Genomic DNA, 12,500 nt, shown 5'->3' with positions numbered 1-12,500 from the left:
CCAACTACAGTTTGTTTGTAGTAATATTCCCATGGATATTGGCTTCTACGATATTTTCACTTCATTTTTCAGATCTTGGTATTCGGTCATATTCTGGATTCCTGGGTTGTTTCATATTGACACCACAATGAGCAATTCCTTCTTCTCCTTTTCCCTCTCAGTGCTATATCCAATCGCGATGCTTTGTTTTCTATGTTCACGAGCGATGGGTTCATAAGGTCGAATGAGATCATTTCATCCTAGTTTTCAATAATCGTTTTTGGTTCATGTTTCCTTGTTTTCTGTAACCAGGACATTGAAATTTCTGCAAATGTGTGAGTAGATTACTCCACATACCTTGTTGTACCTTTGTGTGTACAGCTGTTCTGATACGAGTTTTTTGAGATCCTGACAGGAGGCAGCTCATACTTTCTGTTTCTACTTTTCAGAACCTGCACCTGTCTCAATGACTCAGTTCTACCATTTTGTTTGAGCCATTGGTGTCATGTCCTTGGTCTTGGGAATTCATAATGATTCGTTCTCCATCCCAGTTGAGCTAACTTCTTTGCCATTCCAACGAGCCTTCTCTGTCTATTCCCAATCTGTTCAACTCTTTTTTTTGAACCTTCCTGCTATTTTTTCGTTTTCCCAGTTGTCGGTGTATATCTGGTGATATTTTGTTTTATATTTTATTTTTTTCTGTGACTGTCCTCACAGACCGTCTTTTTGTGACCGTTGGTGCTGTTTCGTTTCCATGTGTGACATATTCTATTTGCACCTTTCTTTGGAAAAAAAATTTGTTGGGTGGGTTCGGAATGCTTCTCTGGCTTGCCGTCTTCGTGTTTGCAGACAAAAGGCAGGGTGGTTCACCAATGTGTGTGCGATCCTTCGGATGGATGTTAAACGAGTGTTCCGTCTGCTGTTATTCTTTGGTGGATGTAAAATATCCCACGGTGTCTTTTGTTAAAAGTGAGCGAGCTATCACCAGCACTCTGAACAAATTCCTGCCCTGACTTCCTGAATCACCGTGGCAACTCGTCCAGGATTGAGGCCTCTGAACTGCTTCCGCAGCTCTGGATCGGGCAAGGTGGATGATGATGATGATGATGATGATGAGTGTGTCACCCATGCCTCTCCCACATTTTGGAAGTATTACAAATAAAATTGCGTCATTTTATGTTTTAATATTCTTCTCACCCAATCTCTCTTAATCTTCCTGGTCTTTTGAAAACTGCGTCAAGAAGCACATTACCCACAATTCACTTTGGAAGATCGAATGTGATGAAAATATCATAAAACTCACACACTAAATCAACATTCCTTGTTTAGTTTCAGTCAGTTCTTTACCTGGTGCTAACATCATCACAATTGAATTTCGGCACCTGCTGCACAACCTTTAAAACACAACCGACTTTGGAGTTGTGGATAAAAATGTAAATGTAGGTCGGGGAGGAAAATACAAACATTTCACAGTTGGTTGTGCTTGTATTAAAACTTCAAGTAATATAATGTAAACATAAACAGAGTAGAATAGTTTACCTGGGTCACAAATGCTGCATTGTTTGCACTTTGTCGAGTTGTGCTTTTCCTCATCCATGTAAGTTTCCTTTTCAATACAATCAAGGCACAAAGGCCGAGTTCCATCACTGAGACAGGGCTTGTGCATGTACGTTCCTGTCAAATACAAAATTAATCAGACTTGTTGTAAAAGGTGAACACCATGGAATAAGAGTGGAATTGACATGAAAACTCACCAATGAGACAAAATTCACAACAAAATCCATCAACGTGTAAAAACTGATCCATAGGACATGGAGATGAACTTCGTGATTCAATCCATGATCCCTGTAAATGGAACACACATTGTAATGTTGATAAATTTTGATCATCCATGTTACCAATGAAAAATGATCGAGCTATCAAATTACAGAACAGAAATAATTATTGTTACACTCTCCCTCCGAAGTTTACAGTTCATTCAAATATTCAATCAATGTTCCTGGTGAAAGAAAGAACAAGTTCAAAATTAAAACCTTATTTTGTGAAAGTTTTGATCTTTATGTGATGTCCATTTATTCCTCATGTGGGACACAGTATTTGGCAGAATGAAAATAAAAGGCAAACACGATGGAATTCACCTTTAAATAAGCATGAGCAAAACCAGTGAACATGAAATCACATGTTCATAGACACTGAGAATGAACTACACCAGAGAACATGAAATAACATGTTCATAGACACTGAGAACGAACTACTAGAGAACATGAAATCACATGTTCATAGACACTGAGAACGAACTACGAGAGAACATGAAATCACATGTTCATAGACACTGAGAGGGAACTACTAGAGAACATGAAATCACATGTTCATAGACACTGAGAACGAACTACGAGAGAACATGAAATCACATGTTCATAGACACTGAGAGGGAACTACTAGAGAACATGAAATCACATGTTCATAGACACAGAGAATGAACTACATCAGAGAACATGAAATAACATATTCATAGACACTGAGAATGAACAACACCAGAGAACATGAAATCACATGTTCATAGAGACTGAAAATGAACTACACCAGAGAACATGAAATCACATTCACAGACAATTGACATTGAACGACACCAGAGAACATTAAATCACATGTTCGGAGACAGAGAGAATGAACTACAACAGGGAACATGACATCACATGTTCATAGACACAGAATGAACTACACCAGAGTACGTGAAATCACATTTTCATTGACACGGAGAATGAACAACACCAGAGAACAAGAAATCACATGTTTATCGACACTGAGAATGAACAACACCAGAGAACATGAAATCACATGTTCAGAGACAGAGAGAATGAACTACAACAGGGAACATGACATCACATGTTCATAGACACAGAATGAACGACACCAGAGTACGTGAAATCACATTTTCATTGACACTGAGAATGAACTACATCAGAGAACATGAAATCAGATGTCCATAGACACTGAGAATGAACAACACCAGAGAACATGAAATCACATGTTCATAGACACTGAGAATGAACAACACCAGAGAACATGATATCACATGTTCAGAGACACTGAGAATGAACTACCTCAGAGAACATGACATCACATGTTCATAGACATTGAGAATGAACTACACCAGAGTACGTGAAATCACATTTTCATTGACACTGAGAATGAACTACATCAGAGAACATGAAATCAGATGTCCATAGACACTGAGAATGAACAACACCAGAGAACATGATATCACATGTTCAGAGACACTGAGAACGAACTACTAGAGAACATGAAATCACATGTTCATAGACACTGAGAACGAACTACGAGAGAACATGAAATCACATGTTCATAGACACTGAGAGGGAACTACTAGAGAACATGAAATCACATGTTCATAGACACTGAGAACGAACTACGAGAGAACATGAAATCACATGTTCATAGACACTGAGAGGGAACTACTAGAGAACATGAAATCACATGTTCATAGACACAGAGAATGAACTACATCAGAGAACATGAAATAACATGTTCATAGACACTGAGAACGAACTACTAGAGAACATGAAATCACATGTTCATAGACACTGAGAACGAACTACGAGAGAACATGAAATCACATGTTCATAGACACTGAGAGGGAACTACTAGAGAACATGAAATCACATGTTCATAGACACAGAGAATGAACTACATCAGAGAACATGAAATAACATGTTCATAGACACTGAGAACGAACTACGAGAGAACATGAAATCACATGTTCATAGACACTGAGAGGGAACTACTAGAGAACATGAAATCACATGTTCATAGACACAGAGAATGAACTACATCAGAGAACATGAAATAACATGTTCATAGACACTGAGAACGAACTACTAGAGAACATGAAATCACATGTTCATAGACACTGAGAACGAACTACGAGAGAACATGAAATCACATGTTCATAGACACTGAGAGGGAACTACTAGAGAACATAAAATCACATGTTCATAGACACTGAGAACGAACTACGAGAGAACATGAAATCACATGTTCATAGACACTGAGAGGGAACTACTAGAGAACATGAAATCACATGTTCATAGACACAGAGAATGAACTACATCAGAGAACATGAAATAACATATTCATAGACACTGAGAATGAACAACACCAGAGAACATGAAATCACATGTTCATAGAGACTGAAAATGAACTACACCAGAGAACATGAAATCACATTCACAGACAATTGACATTGAACGACACCAGAGAACATTAAATCACATGTTCGGAGACAGAGAGAATGAACTACAACAGGGAACATGACATCACATGTTCATAGACACAGAATGAACTACACCAGAGTACGTGAAATCACATTTTCATTGACACGGAGAATGAACAACACCAGAGAACAAGAAATCACATGTTTATCGACACTGAGAATGAACAACACCAGAGAACATGAAATCACATGTTCAGAGACAGAGAGAATGAACTACAACAGGGAACATGACATCACATGTTCATAGACACAGAATGAACGACACCAGAGTACGTGAAATCACATTTTCATTGACACTGAGAATGAACTACATCAGAGAACATGAAATCAGATGTCCATAGACACTGAGAATGAACAACACCAGAGAACATGAAATCACATGTTCATAGACACTGAGAATGAACAACACCAGAGAACATGATATCACATGTTCAGAGACACTGAGAATGAACTACCTCAGAGAACATGACATCACATGTTCATAGACATTGAGAATGAACTACACCAGAGTACGTGAAATCACATTTTCATTGACACTGAGAATGAACTACATCAGAGAACATGAAATCAGATGTCCATAGACACTGAGAATGAACAACACCAGAGAACATGAAATCACATGTTCATAGACACTGAGAATGAACTACCTCAGAGAACATGACATCACATGTTCATAGACATTGAGAATGAACTACACCAGAGAAAATGAAAACACATGTTCAAAGACACGAAGAATGAACAACACCAGAGGACATGAAATCACATGTTCATAGACACTGAGAAAGAACAACACCAGAGAACATGAAATCACATGTTCATAGACAATGAGAAAGAACTACACCAGAGGACATGAAATCACTTGTCATAGACACTGAGAATGAACGACACCAGAGAACATGAAATCACATGTTTATAGACACTGAGAATGAACTACACCAGAGAACATGAAATCACATGTTCATAGACACTGAGATTGAACTACAGCAGAGAACATGAAATCACATGTTCATAGACACTGAGAATGAACTACATACATTAGAGAACATGAAATCACATGTTCAAAGACACTGGGAATGAATAACACCAAAAGAGCATGATATCACATGTTCATAGACACTGAGAATGAACTACACCAGAGAACATGAATTCACATGTTACTAGACACTGAGAATGAACGCTACCAGAGAACATGTTCATAGACACTGAGAATGAACTACACCAGAGAACATGAATTCACATGTTCCTAGACACTGAGAATGAATGCTACCAGAGAACATGAAAACACATGTTCATCGACACGAAGAATGAACAACACCAGAGGACATGAAATCACATGTTTATAGACACTGAGAATGAACTACACCAGAGGACATGAAGTCACTTGTCATAGACACTGAGAATGAACTACACCAGAGAACATGATATCACATGTTCATAGACACTGAGAATGAACAACACCAGAGAACATGATATCACATGTTCATAGACACTGAGATTGAACATCAGAGAACATGAAATCACATGTTCATAGAGACTGAGAATGAACTTCACCAGAGAACATGAAATCACATGTTCATAGACACTGAGAAAGAACTACACAAGAGGACATGATATCACATGTTCATAGACACTGAGAAAGAACTACACAAGAGGACATGATATCACATGTTCATAGACACTGAGAAAGAACTCCACCAGAGGACATGAAATCAAATGTTCATAGACACTGAGAAAGAACAACACCAGAGAACATGAAATCACATATTCATCGACACTGAGATTGAACTGCACCAGAGAACAGGAAATCACATATTCAAAGACACTGAGATTGAACAAAACCAGAGAAATTGAAATCACATGTTCATAGACACTGAGAAACAACTCCACCAGAGAACATGAAATCACATGTTCATAGACACTGAGAAAGAACAACACCAGAGAACATGAAAACATGTTCATAGACACTGAGAATGAACTCCACCAGAGAACATGAAATCACATGTTCATAGACACTGATATTGAACTAAACCAGAGAACATGGAATCACATGTTCATCGACACTGAGATTGAACTAAACCAGAGAACATGGAATCACATGTTCGTAGACATTGAGAATGAACTACACCAGAGAAGATGAAATCACATGTTCATAGACACTGAGAATGAACTTCACCAGAGAACATGATATCACATGTTTATAGACACTGAGATTGAACGACATCAGAGAACATGAAATCACATGTTTATAGACGCTGAGAATGAACCACACCAGAGAACATGAAATCACATGTTTATAGATGCTGAGAATGAACCACACCAGAGAACATGAAATTACATGTTCATAGACAAGATGAACACCACTTTTTCACTTTTGAACTTAACCCCCAGTGATAGATATAAATTTCTTGGGCCTCGATTCATACATTAATTCTCTGTGAAAATCGAAATGCTTCATCTTTAAACATAGAAGATACTCTTCAAGATGGACAAAGGAAAATTTCTCCCAAGCCTTCATGTTCTTGCCGAGGAATTTCTCAAAGTCGTTCCGTCATTCTCTCGACTGGAGCAGGTGGCTCTCTCAGTCTCAGTGAGGATGAGAAACAACAGGGACACGTCAAGGAGCATGCCCTATCGGACACACCTGCTTCGGATATCGTTTGGTTCTTCAGAGCCCGTGCAATGCATCTCATCTTTGGCAAGTGTCTCACTCTGCTTCATTGGAATCAATGCAAGAGAAAATACCACCCACGGAACATATCCTACTCTCAAGCAGGGGGAACATGGCAGGAGGGCCACTTGTGATAAGAGAAAGAGCTTGCACAAGCAGACATTCACTCAACTCGGGCCTTAAGCCAAGAGGGCAGCCCTCGTACCTAGTCCAGGTGCATCCCTTTTGCACTCCCTCTTCGGTGTTGCAGATCACAAACACAGAGCGTCATGCAGCATTCACTGGTACCTTTTTATACTTTTAAGCTTTCCATCATTCGACACTTCTCCAGACTCAATCACAACAGCCAATGTCCAAAATGCTTTGTTCAATTATTTCGTGTTGAGTTCATGCTGGTTAAGGGTGAGGGGTGAGAATGTTCAGGGGGAGGTGAAGTGCTGTTTGTCCCTTGAGCCTACAATCCTCTTCCCCCTCCCTTCTCATCTGAGCAAACAGACAAAGGAGCGAAGTAAAAGAGAGTATGAGCTTGCCTTCCTCCACCAGGGTACATGTTGCCGAGTGGGCCAGGATGGAGGTAAAACCCAACAGCCTGTTCATACACTTCCAAAATGGCTAGCATGAAAGACAGATGGAAGACACCTCCAGACACGTATAAAAAATATCAGCAAATCACATTGAAAACCTTATCATATCAACCGTCTATTCAATGATTAGAACAATGTGGGTTTTTGTGTACTGTATATATGGAGGATGGAATATAACTCGAATGAAACATACCGTGATGAAGACAAGTTGAATCAGCCAAAGTCGATCCATTATGTCCTCCAGAAAGCACCAAGTTAATTTATGAATAGTTCCATTGAAGTTGTTTCACTCATTTGCAGAGAAGAAATGGAGCAGCAACTGTTGTACAACACAGAGTACGTTAATATAATTATCACAGTAAACAAAGGAAATGTGGTTATGAAGTAAAATGTGGAGAAACAAAGGGTTACACAGGCAGGATTGTTCAGTTTCTAACACTCCTCCTGTCCAGATATCCACTGCGCGCGCGTGCACGCACGCACGCACGCACGCACGCACGCACGCACACACACACACACACACACACACACACACACACACACACACACACACACACACACACACACACACACACACACACACACACACACACACACACACACACACACACACACACACACCCTTCGTTGTACACGATCGGCTATTCTAAAGACATTGTTAAGGATTCAGTGGTGGCGGGTAATTCGGACGATTGCGTCAATCATTGTCCGTAACCAGTTTGGGTTGTCGCACCCTACTCTCGACAGCCAAATGTTACAGATTCGGCACTCCCCTCACCACCGCCGTCTCCGGGGTTATAACACCGGCTGGTTCGGCACAGACCTCTGGTCACACGTCTCGAATCGCGATACCAACGTACCCCTGGACCTTATCAGTTGGGGAAATAGACCCCAGTTACAGACTGGTTTTGTCAGAGACCGAGCGAATTCTGCCAGTCTGTAACCATTTCGGTTTTTATATCCAAATCGAGCAGATCGTTCCTCGGCGCGGCACAAATTAATTCAAAGCGGCAACTTCATACGAATCAGCCAGATTTATTGGGGACATCGGGAAACACGACACAAGCAAAGCATTCACGACAATGTTATAATTAATCAATAACCCGTTCTTAACTGGGGAGCTACGAATTACGGGTTTCAAAGGGGACCCTAACGAGATAAACCTTAAACAACATGCAGACAAGACATGGACAGCATGCAGACAAGACACAGAGTATTTGGTGATGTTTCATGGACGAGAGGAAAGTGTCAAAGGCACGAATGTGGCTCGTGACAAGCCGATGTCGATGGATTCGAGCTCCCAAGCTCAAACATGCCGCGTGGCAAGATGGCGCTCGTCCTCCTTTTGTCGCACCACCCATGCACGCGACCTCTGCGTGTTCTGACCCCGCGTAAGGTTGACGGCACAAGACGGTCAGATCGATGGTGGGTTTCAGCTGGTTTCGCACAAGCTCCAGCATACAAGTCCAGGCCTGGCCTGTTCACCAGACCAGGCCAAATCGAGGTGTTGGGCTCCGCAGGCTGGGTCCATGAGATTCCAAGACGTCGTCGAGCCATGAGGTGAGCAGCGACAGTCAGAGGCTCCGTCACTGGACTCCGGATGAACCTGTCGATGTCCTCCTCATAGAAGTCGATCGCCGACTCCCACTAGTCGTTTCTCCTGCCTCCTTCACGAAGCAGATCGCAGACAGACGCAGCCGTCCCCAACACAGCAGATCACGACTCCCACCAGTCGTTTCTCATCCAGCCGAGGGCAGACAGACCTCATGCAGTCCTTTCCCTGCCTTTCCTTCGGCTCTGGCTCGCTTCTCGAGGCCACAGAAGGCAGACTCGGTGCGCTCAGGTTCAGTTTCTGTCCCGGCAGATTCACCACTGCCTTTCCTTTTTCTCGCTCGCCTCGAAGCCCACTGGTTCCTCCCTTCAGTTTCACTTCCTTCTCGAGGCCACTCCCCTTCTCAGCGCTGGGTGGGGAGTATTGTCCGGAGAGAGGAAGGAAGAAGAACCTCTCGGTCCACCACCAATGTACGAACAAAATAAGAGCCTGTGACACCTCCCGACACACATGTAACGTCAAATTACCAAAAAACCTGGCTAAACATGCATTTAATGGGGGATCTGGGCTAATCCTATATTTAATAACACACGAAGGGCCATTTCTACAACAATATCAAATAAGTAAAAGGATTGTTGTAAATGATGTTAATTTCACAACATCCGATATTCAACTTCATTCAAATTGTGAATCTCAAAACATAGCTTCCTTTTTTTTTTTTTTTTTTTTTTTTTTGTATACCTTGGTCGAGGCTCGTATGAGAGCTAACACACAACTCACAGCAAGGAGGCATGAGACAAGAGGGGTGGGAGTGGAAGGGACAAAACATTGGGGAACAGACACAGGTGAACTGTGGAAGGGAGAGGGATGGGGATGGGACGGGGAACATGGCGAGGAGAAGATGGACATTACAGGGACTTTCAGGAAGGAAAGCAGGAGAATTGAAGGAAGTGGGCATGGGTGGATTATCGGGGGTAGAAAAGATCGAGGATTTGGATGGGGGAAGATAAGAGGTGGTGGTGAACAGCTGTTTTGAAAGCCTGGAGGGAAGAATGGGAAAGAATAGAGTGAGGAAGTTTATTCCAAAGGCGGGAAAAAAGAGGAATGAAAGAGTGAAGATGAGCAGTGATTCGTGATTTTGGTAGTTTTACCAGAAGGGGGTTGTTGGCGGACCTTGAGCGCCCTGTGGAAATGTGGTTGGGACAAATCGCAGAGAGAGCAGGGGGGCAAGGCTGGAGAGGAGTCGGTAGAAGACAGAAAGACCACCGACCAACCTGCGGTGATTGAGTGAGAGGCCCAAAGACTCAGCTTCATTGCGGGAGATGCCAATGATCTTAAAAGCCCTGGTTTCGACAGCGTGAAGTCGAGAAAGGTGGGAGGCAGGAGCACCAGCCCAGAGGGGAGAGCAGTACTCCATCAGGCTACGGACAAAAGCTTTGTAAGTAGTCAGGAGCTCAAGAGGGCCGAGGAAGGACTTTGCACGACGGAGGATTCCCAGTCGGCGACTGGCTTTTGAGGCAAGGTTGGAAATGTGACTTTCCCAGGAAAGGTCATGGCAGATAGTGAGACCCAGAAGCTTGAAAGAAAAGACTTCTTCCAGAGGATTGTTGAGAAAGTGGATGGGGGTGATTTGTAAACGGTCCTTTCGAAGAGACATAGTGAGAGTGTGAGATTTGTGTGGATTGAAAGACATGTTCCACGTGTTGGACCAGTTTGTGATTTTATCCAGATCTGCAGTGAGCGAAGAAGCTGCTGCTTGCCGGTCTGAGGGATGACAGATGGTACGGCAGAGGGTGGAGTCATCGGCAAAGAGAAATAGAGGATTTTCCAGAGAGTCCGAGAGATCATTGATGAAAACCAGAAAAAGAACAGGGCCCAGAACGCTACCTTGAGGAACTCCAGCCTGCACAGGAAGAGGGGATGAAAGAACTCCATTTAGGGCCACACGTTGACTGCGACAGGAGAGGAAGTCTGCGAGCCATGAGTGGAGATGGCCTTGAATACCATGGGAAGAGAGTTTGGTGAGTAGGGCAGGGTGCCAGACTGTGTCAAAAGCACGTGATATGTCCAGGGATACGGCTCGGATTTCCTGTCTGGCATTGAGGACCTCCATCCATTGATGGGAGAGCAGTAGCAGCATATCCAGGGTAGAGTGACCTGGTCTGAAACCAAATTGATGATTGGAAATCAAGCCATTGGAGAAGAGGAAGGATTTCATGTCTGAAGCAATGATGGATTCCATAACCTTGCTGATGATTGGGAGAAGGCTGATTGGTCTGTAGTTACAGGGATCTGTTTTTGCACCTTTTTTATGCAGGGCAGTGATGTTAGCAGATTTCCAAGCAGATGGCAGATGACCTTGGGAAGTAATGACCTTCCTAAATGTAATGGACACACACGCACGCGCACACACGCACGCGCGCGCACACACGCACGCACGCACGCACACACGCACGCACGCACGCACACACACGATTTAACAAGAAATAAGGCAAGTAGAGCCTTACAAATCGTTCCCCATTATTCTCCGACCTTGTCGGAGGGGCGGGGGACAAAAACAGGGAATGGTTTTGAGACAGGGTAGAAAGGGACGGGTTTAACGAGGAAGAAATTTTGAAAGACGTGGGTAAAAAGGCACGGTTGAGATAACCAAACCTGGGGGTATTATTACAAATCCACGGGCACATGTACATGGGAACAAGTGGTCACCAGAAATTGAGAAAGACAAACCAAATGTAAGGTAAAGTTATTTTTATTTTATTTTTTTTTTAGCAGAAGGTATAAGGGAGGAAAAAGGTGAGGGTGGTGAATAATGGGACAGACGGAGTGGAATGGAGACACGGTGAGGGGGTGAATAATGGGACAGATGGAGTGGAGTGGAGACACGGTGAAGGTGGTGAATAATGGGACAGAAAGGGTGGAGTGGAGACATGGTGTGGGTGGTGAATAATAGGACAGATATTATGGTGGAATGGAGATACAGTGATGGTGGTGAATAATGGGACGTACAGGGTGGAGTGGAGATACGGTGATGGTGTTGAATAATGGGACAGATAGGGTGGAGTGGAGATACGGTGATGGTGTTGAATAATGGGACAGATAGGGTGGAGTGGAGACGTAGTGGGGGTGGTGAATAATAGGACAGATATTATGGTGGAGTGGAGATACAGTGATGGTGGTGAATAATGGGACGTACAGGGTGGAGTGGAGATTCGGTGAGGGTGGTCAATAATGGGGCAGATAGGGTGGAGTGGAGAGACGGTGATGTTGTTGAATAATGTGACAGATATGGTGGAGTGGAGACATGGTGAGGGTGGTGAATAACGGGACAAATGGGGTGGAGTGGAGACACGGTGAGGGTGGTTAATAATGGAACAGATAGGGTGGAGTGGAGACACGGTGAGGGTGGTGAATAATGGGACA

General features: G+C 42.9%; 1 protein-coding gene across 2 annotated transcripts in view; it reads right to left on the bottom strand.

Annotated features, from left to right (window-relative positions):
• LOC147033733 (uncharacterized) overlaps positions 1 to 12,500 on the bottom strand; it is a 38,558-nt gene that overhangs the window by 8,128 nt on the left and 17,930 nt on the right. For both annotated transcript variants that reach the window (XM_085871899.1, XM_085871898.1), the window contains exons 2-4: positions 7,719 to 7,844; positions 1,734 to 1,824; positions 1,519 to 1,653 (exon numbers count right to left, since the gene is read on the bottom strand). In XM_085871899.1, coding sequence (XP_085728025.1) covers positions 1,519 to 1,653; positions 1,734 to 1,824; positions 7,719 to 7,757 — 265 coding nt within the window. In that variant the 5' untranslated portion in view covers positions 7,758 to 7,844. The remainder of the gene's footprint in view (positions 1 to 1,518; positions 1,654 to 1,733; positions 1,825 to 7,718; positions 7,845 to 12,500) is intronic.

This window comes from Eptatretus burgeri, chromosome 2, assembly GCF_056783735.1.
Source record: "Eptatretus burgeri isolate ZD-2024b chromosome 2, Ebu_testis_v1, whole genome shotgun sequence".
In the NCBI taxonomy this organism is placed as follows: Eukaryota; Metazoa; Chordata; class Myxini; order Myxiniformes; family Myxinidae; genus Eptatretus; species Eptatretus burgeri.
The sequence above is the reverse complement of the archived record's forward strand: the minus strand, read 5'-3'. Positions and strand labels throughout refer to the sequence as shown.